Genomic DNA, 12,445 nt, shown 5'->3' with positions numbered 1-12,445 from the left:
ACACACACACACACACAGAGAGAGAGAGAGAGAGAGAGAGAGAGAGAGAGAGAGAGAGAGAGAGAGTGTTCAGAGTGTAGAGCGTATAAGAGGCAGAGAAAGGGAGAGCAGTCAGGGATGGAGGGAAGGAAAGTAGAGGACGGTAGAGATTAAGAGGGAGACTTGGAGGGAAGAGAGAAAAGGAGAGGGGTGGAAGAAGGCAAGAGGGAGTGCCCACATGAATGGGGGTGGTGGTGGTGGGAGAAGACAGTACACGATCTGTAAGGGAGTGATGTGGACAGAAGAGGGAAGGCAAAAGGCAAGGTGAGGCAATGGTGAACAGGTTATCTGATGTTTAGGCTAGATGGATTGCAAAAAGGCAGGTTATGGAGAGACTATTCCAACCTGTGTAATTCAAAGAAATTAGTGCTAGAAGTGAGTATCCAAATGGCTCACATAGTGAATCAGCTGTTTTGTGATGCACAACATGTTCAGCAATTTGATGGTCACATTTGCAGCTTGCCACAGTTTGGCTATGGCCATTCACATGAGTAAACAGTTGGTTATCTGTCATGTCCACACAGAATGCTGCACAGTAATTGCAACATAGCTGATATGTAACATGGATGCTTTCAGATGTAGCCCTGACTTTTATACTTAGAAAATCTTGTGACTGGACTGTGGTACGAAGCAGCAAGTGTGTGTATGGAACATGTCTTGCACCAGGGTTGACCACCACCTACTCCCCAAACCCAACTGTACAGGTAGCCCTACTCATCATCCCACCGCTGTTAGGTACAATGCTCCCACAAAATGAACCTCTTTGACCAACGCCTGTAACCTACCATCCTACATTCAAGACACCACTCACTTAATTCAAGACACCACTCACTTTCTTCACTGCCTTCCCATAGTTCCTGTCCTATTACCCCCAGATTCCCCGTTGGTCACTGTGAGTGTGATGTCCTTGTCCACCAACATCCCCCATGCCAATGGCCTTGCAACTATGAAACATTACCTTTCCAAATGTTCTACTGATACCAAACACACAACCTTTTTCCTAATTCTCCTAGCCAAACACATCCTGAGCCACAATTATTTCACTTTCAAAAAGCAAAATCTATAAACAAATCCATGGTACAGCCATGAGTTCTTGGATGGCCCTGTCCTATGCCAATTTATTTAGGGTCATCTGGAGGAATCCTTCCTAACCCGTCAACACCTACAGCCCATTGTCTGAGTCAAATTCAGTGATGGCATTTTCATGATGGAATCGTGGCAGGGACCACCTTAGCTCTTTCCCCCACAACCTCAACACCTAATGCTAAATGCACTTCACCTGGTCTTTCTCAACTCAATGAGCCATCTTCCTACATGTCACTCTCCACCTCTCAGATGGCTCTGTTAATACATCTTTTGATATCAAGTGCCCCACCCACCTACAGTTATCACCTATTACATGTCAGAAAATCTCTTTCTTACAACCTCACTACTTGTTGACGCCACATCTTCAGTGGAAAGCAGGAGTTATCAAAATACACCTATAACCTGACCAGAGCCTTTATTGACAGACAATATCCTATTCAACTCGTTCATAAACAGATATCCCAGGCTGTCACCTCCTCTGACACCAGTAAATCTATTAGCCCGCCACCTCTGGTCACCCAGTATTATGATGCCCTTGAAAAGCTCAACCACACGCTTCATGCCTTCAACTATATCTTCTCATGGTGTGAGATGAGGGATATACCCACATTACCCAAGGTTGCCATCTGCCATCCATTCAACCTAATAAAATATCTTTGTCCATCACTCTTCCAATCCTGGTTCTAATCCTGCACCTCACAGATCATTCCCTTGTGGTCAACCAAGTGCAATACCTGTCTCATAATACATCCACCCACCACTTCCTGCATCAGTCCAACCACAGGCATTTCCTGCCCCTATGAAAGGCAGGGGCCTCTGTGAAAGTTTCCATGTTATATATTAGCTATGCTGTGATTACTGTGCAGCATTCTATGTGGGTGTGACAAGTAACACCTGCCTGCTAGCAGGAATGACCACTGTCAAACTAACACAAAGTGCAAACTTGACCACTCACTTTCCAAACATGTGCACCACAACACAAACACCTCCAACAGCTGCTTCAGTCCATTCATCCATCCATATGGCACAATCCATATGGATACTCCCTTCCATCATGATGTTGAGAACTGCCTCTCTAGCATATCCTGCACTCTTGTAGTCCCTCCTGGTCTACCATTAATTTTTTTCCCACTGCCTCACCCTGCTTTTGCCTTCTCTCCTCTGACCACACCACTTCTATAGTCCCTCTCTTCTTTTTACACCTCTTTCCCTTTCTCTCTTCCCTCCTAGTCACCCTCCTCATATCTACCTTCCTCTATTTTCCCCCTTCCATCCTCACCCCTCCTCCCTCTCTCTACGTTTTATATGCTCTACCTTCTGAATGCCTTTTGTCTAGTTGTCCAGCTACTGGATCACCTATCAAAAGATCTGCATCACACTATTGTGCTACCCCCTGCTCACCTCATGCATCTTTTCATACCCTGTTCCCACCTCAATTGTCCAGGCAATTGCTATCAATAACCATCAATCTGTCTTGCCATGGATGCAGGTTTGTATCTTTGGGTGTCTGTGTGTGGTTGGTTGGTTGGTTTTGGGGAAGGAGACCAGACAGCGAGGTCATCGGTCTCATCGGATTAGGGAAGGATGGGGAAGGAAGTCGGCCGAGCCCTTTCAAAGGAACCATCCCAGCGTCTGTGTGTGAATGCGTGTACTTCAACTAGAGAAAGAGGGAGGGTTCAAAAGCTAGTGTAAATACTGTTTTCTGTTGTTTCAGTGCTATGTAAATAGTTTGCCGTGAATAGTAGAATTTGGTTCAGTGCTGCGACACATAATGTAGACACATTATACACAAATTAACATTTCCATGCCAGTAAAAATGGTGCATATTTACAACAAGGATTAGCCCATTAATGGAAAGAAAGCACACACATTTCAGCAGAATAATGTTATGCTACCGTAGATGCTAAGCATGCACACACATACAAGATCAAGTGTGTTCCATCCCCCTGCCACAAGCACACAAGCACCCACCCACCCACCCACCCACCCACCCACCCACCCACCCACCCATGCACGCACGCACACACACACACACACACACACACACACACACATACACACACAGAGACATGCACACACATGGCAGTGCTATCTCACATAACACTAGTCTATGTGCCTAGGATTACCCAGCTGACAGACCTTCAATAGGTAGACTGCAAGTATTCAATAGGTACTGATTTTCACAGTAGTTTGAACTTTCTATGTGATACTTTTTTCATTGACAAACTGAAGTACAAAATATTGATAACTATTACCAATTACAAAAAAAAAAAAAAAAAAAAAAAAAAACGTCATGTGGCACTTCAGTTAAGGCAGTAATCCTGCAGTGCAGTTCACATGATTATATTACACTCACTATCAAGACAATCAGTTGTTGTTATTTTATCATAATAAATAAAGACACTGTGCTTCCTACAATATGAGCAATGACATCTGTGCCTACAAATGTGATTGAAAGTGGTCCCATAGCAAAAATTTCAGTTGTATGTCTGGAGAGTTTTGAGGTTTTACAGGTGAGCAACTTGGGACTTTGTTATTGCTTGATTTTGAGGCAGTTAAATCACGTTCTAGAAATATTGTCTTTAATCAAAAAATTTTTGGTAACCTATCATTTATCACATACACATATTTCTTCCATAACATGAAATTTAAGTCAATGATTTTTTATGAAAAAAAAGTAAAATTCATGTAATTGGAATTTTTCATTAAACATCTGTCAGTAAGTAAACTGTCTAGACTAAAAAAAAAAGATACTGTCACAATGAAGATGTGTGGAAACTATGGTAGAGTAGTGAGTACTGTGTAACAGTGTGAAGACTACCACACTTTTCCATGTTGGGTGCTATGAAACAAGCCAGCTTGATTGGAGCTGTGGCTAGCCTTTGGTGCTGTAGTAGTAGTTGATTATGGACAAAGAGCAGCTGATCTTGAAACTCAAATCTGACAGCAGCATAGACAGAGTGAGAGGAGCAGCAAAGTTAGGAATACAATAGATAACACGAAAGTGGTCAAATCTACAGATCAGTAAAGAGTTTCATGAGATGCTGCAAATCTGTTAGCATTAGTTTAGATCTCTCCAAGAGCTTCACTGCTCTGGATACAGAGGACAAAAGTGTCCAGATCACACAGGAAGACCCTTCTATTAGTGAGTTGTCATGTGTGGGAAAGTCTGAACTAGTAGAGAATATCTTGTATAGTGGACACTAAGTAACAATATTTTTAAATCAACTGCAGAGCTCAGCAACGTCCCCTGTGATTTTGGCCCTCTGGATAAAGTGTGAATGCTCTTCACACAAATGCGAAAATTGTGTCACTCTTTGAGCAATACGATAAGCCCTGGATGTAGCATTCTGTTGAATATGTAAATGCAGAGCTTTACGAATTGCTCAGTACAGCAGGGTGATCACACATGGGTTTGATTGATCCATTTCCCCTCACACAGTCACACCACACAAGGTCTGGTCTACCTCTGAATATTTATGGTAACAGATTACTTCCACAACTAATTTCCATAGGCATTGATTGTAACCCAAACACTGTCTGCCTAATCCTTGCGATTTCTAATATTTTCAAGAGGTGTTTTTTAGGATAAGTGTTCCTGAAAGACAGAGCAGGCAAATAACCATAGACATAGTTGCAAGTCAGTGGAGAATGCTAAAAAGAAAAATGGATTTCACATATCACTTAAGGAAAGTGGAAAATTTAAATATATTTCTAAAAATCTGCTATGTATAATAAAACATCATAGTGTGTCACAGAAACTGAACAGACACACCAAGATGAACACAAGTTACATTACTGTAAGCGTACCATGAGGAATGTGTGAGTCACAATTACTGGGTGCAGCATTAACTAAGTTAACTGCTGCACAATTCTGACCATGGTCAAGTTTTAGGTAAATAATTAAGTACTATCACTACTGACAGGTTTCAGATAGATGATATAATGGTAAGACAGAGATTTAGGAACCAGGTTTTAAACTGTAGGACATTTCCAGGGGCAGATGTAGACTCTGACCACAATCTACTGGTTATGAACTGTAGATTAAAACTCACGAAACTGCAGAAAGGTGGGAATTTAAGGAGATGGGACCTAGATAAACTGACTAAACCAGAGGTTGTACAGTGTTTCAGGGAGAGCATAAGGGAACAATTGACAGGAATGGGGGAAAGAAATACAGTAGAAGAAGAATGGGTAGCTTTGAGGAATGAAATAGTGAAGGCAGCAGAGGATCAAGTAGGTAAAAAGACGAGGGCTAGTAGAAATCCTTGGGTAACAGAAGAGATACTGAATTTAACTGATGAAAGGAGAAAATACAAAAATGCAGGAAGTGAAGCAGGCATAAAGGAATACAAACGTCTAAAAAATGAGGTCGACAGGAAGTGCAAAATGGCTAAGCAGGGATGGCTAGAGGACAAATGTAAGAATGTAGAGGCTTTTCTCTCGAGGGGTAGGATAGATACTGCCTACAGGAAAATTAAAGAGACCTTTGGAGAAAAGAGAACCACTTGCATGAATATCAAGAGCTCAGATGGAAACCCAGTTCTAAGCAAAGATGGAAAGCAGAAAGGAGGAAGGAGTATATAGAGGATCTATTCAGGGGCGATGTTCTTGAGGGCAATATTATGGAAATGGAAGAGGAGGTAGATGAAGATGAAATGGGAGATATGGTACTGTGTGAAGAGTTTGACAGAGCACTGAAAGACCTAACTCAAAACAAGGCCCCGGGAGTAGACAACATTCCATTAGAACTTCTGACATCCTTGGGAGAGCCAGTCCTGACAAAACTCTACCATCTGGTGAGCAAGATGTATGAGACAGGAGAAATTCCCTCAGACTTGAAGAGGAATATAATAATTCCAATCCCAAAGAAAGCAGGAGTTGACAGATGTGAAAATTACCGAACTGTCAGTTTAATAAGTCAAGCTGCAAAATACTAATGCAAATTCTTTACAGACGAATGGAAAAACTGGTAGAAGCCGACCTCGGGGAAGATCAGTTTGGATTCCGTAGAAATGTTGGAACACGTGAGGCAATACTGACCCTACGACTTATCTTAGAAGCTAGATTAAGGAAAGGCAAACCTACGTTTTTAGCACTTGTAGACTTAGAGAAAGCTTTTGACAATGTTGACTGGAATACTCTCTTTCAAATTCTAAAGGTGGCAGGGGTAAAATACAGGGAGCAAAGAGCAATTTACAATTTGTACAGAAAGCAGATGGCAGTTATAAGAGTCGAGGGACATGAAAGGGAAGCAGTGGTTGGGAAGGGAGTGAGACAGTGTTGTAGCCTCTCCCCGATGTTATTTAATCCGTATATTGAGCAAGCAGTAAAGGAAACAAAAGAAAAGTTCAGAGTAGATATTAAAATTCATGGAGAAGAAATAAAAACTCGGAGGTTCGCCGATGACATTGTAATTCTGTCAGAGACAGCAAAGGACTTGGAAGAGCAGTTGAATGAAATGGACAGTGTCTTGAAGGGAGGATATAAGATGAACATCACCAAGAGCGAAACGAGGATAATGGAATGCAGTTGAATTAAGTCGGGTGATGCTCAGGGAATAAGATTAGGAAATGAGACACTTAAGGTAGTAAAGGAGTTTTGCTATTTGGGGAGCAAAATAACTGATGATGGTCGAAGTAGAGAGGATATAAAATGTAGACTGGCAATGGCAAGGAAAACGTTTCTGAAGAAGAGAAATTTGTTAACATCGAGTATAGATTTAAGTGTGAGGAAGTCGTTTCTGAAAGTATTTGTATGGAGTGTAGCCATGTATGGAAGTGAAACGTGTACGATAAACAGTTTGGACAAGAAGAGAATAGAAGCTTTCGAAATGTGGTACTACAGAAGAATGCTGAAGATTAGATGGGTAGATCACATAACTAACGAGGAGGTATTGAATAGGATTGGGGAGAAGAGGAGTTTGTGGCACAACTTGACTAGAAGAAAGGAATGGGTTGGTAGGACATGTTCTGAGGCATCAAGGGATCACCAATTTAGAACTGGAGGGCAGTGTGGAGGGTAAACATTGTAGAAGGAGACCAAGAGATGAATACATTAGGCAGATTCAGAAGGATGTAGGCTGCAGTACATACTGGGAGATGAAGAAGCTTGCACAGGATAGAGTAGCATGGAGAGCTACATCAAACCAGTCTTAGGACTGAAGACCACTTATTTTATACTGTCACCAACATTGAAAATTTACTAAATGTGCATTCTATGAAATTTGTTTAAAGAGTGATAGCATAATTGATTTGATATTAACAAGTGACTTTGTGCATCCATTGTAAACATGAGAACTATACATTATTAACAGAAAATTACCTATGAAACAGAACCTGTTTGATTTACAGATGAGGTGGAAATTGGATCATAATTATGAAGATGTAAGACGATCTTCCATTAAAAAGTGGCTGTATACACAGGCACCAAGCAGACAAGAAATCTACTAATTAAATCGAAGGTTCAAGGTGACAGCTTCTGTAGCGGACTTATCACACAGTGGTTGCCCAAAATTAGTAACTACTGAATAAGAACTGCAGCTCATTGCACAGGCATTTGTTCAGTCACTCAACAATTTAGCAAGAATAGCTGCTAAGGAACTACAATTTTCTGATAGAAGTTTATGGAGAATGTTAGAAACATTAGAACTGTAGACTTATAGAATTGCATTATTACATGTCCTAAATGAGAATGATCCTGCAAGTTTTAAGTTACACGGAAGAGTGAAAAAACACTATTATGTATATCAGTCTTCTGAAAATCAATGATTTACCATTGAGGAGAAGTTAAATATGGTTTTGGCTGGTAAATGCAAGGAAGAATTAATAGTTCCTTATCTTTTTGATGGGACTGTGATTGTGGAAAGGTATAACTGAACTGTCAAGAGACACTGTTATTGAGTTACACCAATACCCCAATACTTGAAACTGTATGAAACAACCTCATCTGGCAGCAAGATGATGCTCCACTTACATTTTGGATTACAGGTCTGTGCGTTTTTAGATGACAATTTTCTGGAGTGTTAAATCGGTTGGCCTCCAAGATCATCAGACCTCAGAAAGAGTGATTTTTCAATGCGAGGAATACTGAAAGACAATGTTTGTGCTACAAAACCATTGAAATATAATGTCGTGTGACGAGGGCCTCCCGCCGGGTAGACCGTTCGCCTGGTGAAAGTCTTTCAATTTGACGCCACTTCGGCGACTTGCGCGTCGATGGGGATGAAATGATGATGATTAGGACAACACAACACCCAGTCCCTGAGCGGAGAAAATCTCCGACCCAGCCGGGAATCGAACCCAGGCCCTTTGGATTGACAGTCTGTCGTGCTGACCACTCAGCTACCGGGGGCGGACACAAAGCCATTAAACCTACACCATTTAAGGGACATGATAGAACAAGAATTTGAAAACATTGCTGGCAATAGTGGGGAATTATGTGACATTATATGAGTTTAAATAATGTTTTAAATGTCCAGATAACTACTGAGGACACTTTAAACAATTTCAGTTACTGTGTATAAACCACAGAAGCTACAAAACACTGTACTGCATTTTCGACTAAGTGACTACTGCCACACCTCGTGCATACAAAAATGGATTAAAGTCTCAGGCCATAGTGCTTGATGAGTATGTTATTGAAAAGTTTTCTGAGTTTTGCACTTCAGCAGTACACTTCTTAACATACAAGGTAGCAGTTCTGAATATCTACAGCCTATATAGAATATGTTTAAAATTTTATTTAGCAATCTGAGAGCTTACTAATAAGACTTAGCAGAAATAAATGGAAAGTGATTGTCTATGATGATTTAGGAAGTTTATGTGGTGATTTCATTACTGATTTCACCTTTGATACTTATGGTCAAGAGCACCTAGAGCTTTTGTTTCACTGCCACAATAGCATTCCCAACACGAACTGACACAGTAGTTCATAAAACAGATTTGAACCCCCTAATAAATGGTTTATCTGACCAAGATTTTCAAATGACAGCACTAAAGTATCCTCGTCAATCAGATTTGACTAAGAAGGCAAAAATAAAATTTCATAGAATTGTAAATGCTGACAAAGTTACAATATTAGTGAGAATATACAGGATGAAAAATGTGAAAAAGTTTGCCAACAGCACACAGTAGATAAGAAATCTAATTTTTTGCTAAAAATATTCTTACAACACTATGAATTCAACTTTATTTTATCATTAAACAGAGGAAATTACAGTGTACACTCAGAGAAAAGATGACGAACATCTAGCATCCAAGTATCTTGTGCTTAGATGAGAGATTTTTCTATATTACAGAGGACTAACTCTTTTAATAATTAGAAATGCAAAAGAAGCAGTATCTGCAAAATTCTTCCCCATGTCATTAACAAGCCAAAAATCATGTACTAGAATTCAAAATACTAAGAACACAGCTAGGAGAATTTGGAACATTATTAGACATGAAATGAATAAAGTTGTTAAGTAAATTATATTTTACTCCATGATGACACTAACATCAAGACACAATACAAAATTAAAATCATTAGCAACTAAATACAACAAGAGCTCAGAAAATGCTCCAGCAAAAGCAGTCCACTGTATTTCCTTAGATAGGCATTGCAAACTTCACCACCAAAAAACAGTTTTGCCAAATCATCTGTTAGAGGGATCACAAAAATCATTACATCACTAAAAGCAGAAAAGCAGTAACTTGCCAAGTTATGATGATATTTCAAATCTTGTGCTGATAGGGTAGCACCCCCCCTATAAGTTAGCACTGTAACCAGTAAGTGAGCCATGGCGTAAAACTGAAATACGCAATGTGGCAGTAACACTCACCTATAAAAGCAGAGATAAGCGACTGACCTCTAACTGTTGATGAATCACCCTCCTTCTTGTGTTCTCAAAAACACTTCTTTCAGGGATACAGTATTATCATAACAACAGAAAACAGGGGATCACATTACCAAATGAGACATGAATAAGACACAGAGTGGAAACATTAGATATAGTGAGCAATAAGGTTAAGCAAAAAGTTCAGTTCAGCCTACTTTGCACTCAGAAATCTCTCTGTTTGAGTTGACCTGCAGAAAGGTTTGCTAGAAGATCTCAAAAATACTCTCCTATGTCAACATCTGCAGTAAGTTAATTTCAATGAAGTATTTGCTTTAGAGAAGTGTGCAGTGAGAATAACAAATTATCTTGTAGAAATCTCTTGAGGAACCTAGGTTTTCTTAAGTCTGTGTCATAATACATATACTCATTGTATTTGTCGTTAATGAAAAGAGTGAATTTATGATGAAATCTTCAGTCATCACCTACACTATTGCAAATAAAAGTAATGTGTTCTCCATCTATGAGACACTAAAAATAAGGGAAAAACAAAGGGGAAAGCATAAACTATAAACTGAAATCCTAATTTTTTGTAATGGATATAAGAACCTCTGTGACAAACATTGTAAAATGGCTGTGTAGAACATGATGCTGAAGAATTTCAGAGACTGTAGACACATGGGAACATACCTAGAAAAAATAAGACAAAAACTCCACTGCTTCAAATGAACAAACATTCTTCTGTGGAATCTGTACAAAAAGAAGGTGATAGCCTGTCAGAAGGATTTACTATTCTGTTTTCTTTCTGTAATATTTACCACTTTTTAAGAGAGGGAACAGTTAATTAACATAAGAGAAACCTACAATAAAACTGCCAGATTTAAATACCAAGCAAATTGTAGTAAATTTTTTTTGACTGTATCTTACCTGCCAAATACAGGACCAAAGAAGATCTTATTAACATGCTCCTTAATTTCAGTTCCAGCATTAGCTGAAGAGATGTTAATATATACATCAACAAGATCCATATGACTTAAGACCATATGCCTCAGATTTGCATCAAAGTCCAAGGCATCGATTGCAGCCATGCTGCACATTAGTATCCTGCTTGGAAACTTATCTATCAGCTTTCGCCACCTTATTATACTGTCTGAAAAATCACTGCCATGCACAACATATTCCAGCCCTTTTAAATAAAATCCATCAATTCCTTGATTTAACCAAAACTCCACTGCTTCAGCAATTATGTCATCCTCAGCATCAGCAAAGATTGCCTTGGTGTAAGTCTCTTCATGACTTGTGTCATTATATGTAGCCACATCACTACCTGCCAACACATGAATTGCTTCAGCAACGGGGAGATCAACTACCACTGAAATATTCCTTTGGTGCAGAATGCTCACAACAGCTTGAAAGTCTTTCAATGTTCCTAATGATGGATCTATTTCAAGTAAGTTTTTTGGATGAGCAAAATGATCTGGATAATGGTCTGCAGCAAATATAGAATTCAAGTGCACAACACGAACTCCTAGGTTGTCAAGGTACTTCATGTGCTGTAACATTCCAGGAAAGTCCCCAACTCCATCAGCATTACTGTCCTGCATGAAAGAAAAAAAGGTACTTGCAGAAACATGATGTGGTAGTAACAAAACAGTAAACAAAATTCAATGAGAAAACCTGTGTATGCAATGCCAGCACTTCAGTCACAGATTGAGCTCATTAACCATGGTTTAAAAGAAAGATGAATGTCACTCAAATATACAACATACGCTTCATGAACTGCACAGGAACGCTTTCTACAGAAATGATACATTTCAAATATTTTTATCAAATTACTTAGCTTCATGAATTGTACTGGAAAAGCTCTCTTTTCAGAACCAGTACGTTTCAAATATCTTTCACAAACCACTTAAATATCATAACTAAACAATTCCTACTGGATAAAGACAATGTCAAAGTATCAGGGGACGTGATGTGGACTTGCGAAATTTCGTTACTCTTCTCTAGTTTCTCAATACGAAGCTCACACTATTAACATATTACAACATGCAGAATAACGAAATATCTAAATTATTTCACTTCCTTGGTCTTAAAGAACTTGTACAATTAGAGTTTCTAGGTAGAAAGCGTATGGTTTAATTTGTCTTAGTGTGCAGGACTAGGACATAAACCTGGACCACTGCACTCCTTGTTCAAAATTTTTAATTTTTCCTCTATGTTCAATGAGTTTTAATCCACTAAAAGAGTATAAAGATTTCATCTCAGTAACATTCCTGAGGCTGTTATTAAGATTAATTTTCCACAGTTGTCATTTCTTCCAGAGAGGCAAGTTCAGCAGCCTTGGGGTAGCTCTCTAGATTTGAAGGGAAGCTGAAACTTTGAGTTGGTCTATGAGGAGTGCATGAGTAGTGCAGGGATATGGATTTGAGTCCCCATCTGGTACATAGTTTTTAGTTTTGATGAATGTTGATCATTTTATACACTGCACTATGGAGCAGGAAAAGT

The 12,445-nt window shown here is 39.4% G+C and overlaps 1 protein-coding gene across 2 annotated transcripts in view; it reads right to left on the bottom strand.

Moving 5' to 3' along the window:
• Positions 1-12,445, bottom strand: part of LOC126277888 (neutral and basic amino acid transport protein rBAT-like) — an 81,794-nt gene that overhangs the window by 21,796 nt on the left and 47,553 nt on the right. For both annotated transcript variants that reach the window (XM_049977438.1, XM_049977440.1), the window contains exon 6: positions 10,868-11,538. In XM_049977438.1, the coding sequence (XP_049833395.1) occupies positions 10,868-11,538 (671 nt within the window). The remainder of the gene's footprint in view (positions 1-10,867; positions 11,539-12,445) is intronic.

The sequence above is a fragment of the Schistocerca gregaria genome, chromosome 6 (assembly GCF_023897955.1).
Source record: "Schistocerca gregaria isolate iqSchGreg1 chromosome 6, iqSchGreg1.2, whole genome shotgun sequence".
Taxonomy (NCBI): domain Eukaryota; kingdom Metazoa; phylum Arthropoda; class Insecta; order Orthoptera; family Acrididae; genus Schistocerca; species Schistocerca gregaria.
Note: the sequence above shows the minus strand (reverse complement) of the source record. Positions and strands in the feature narration are given on the sequence as shown.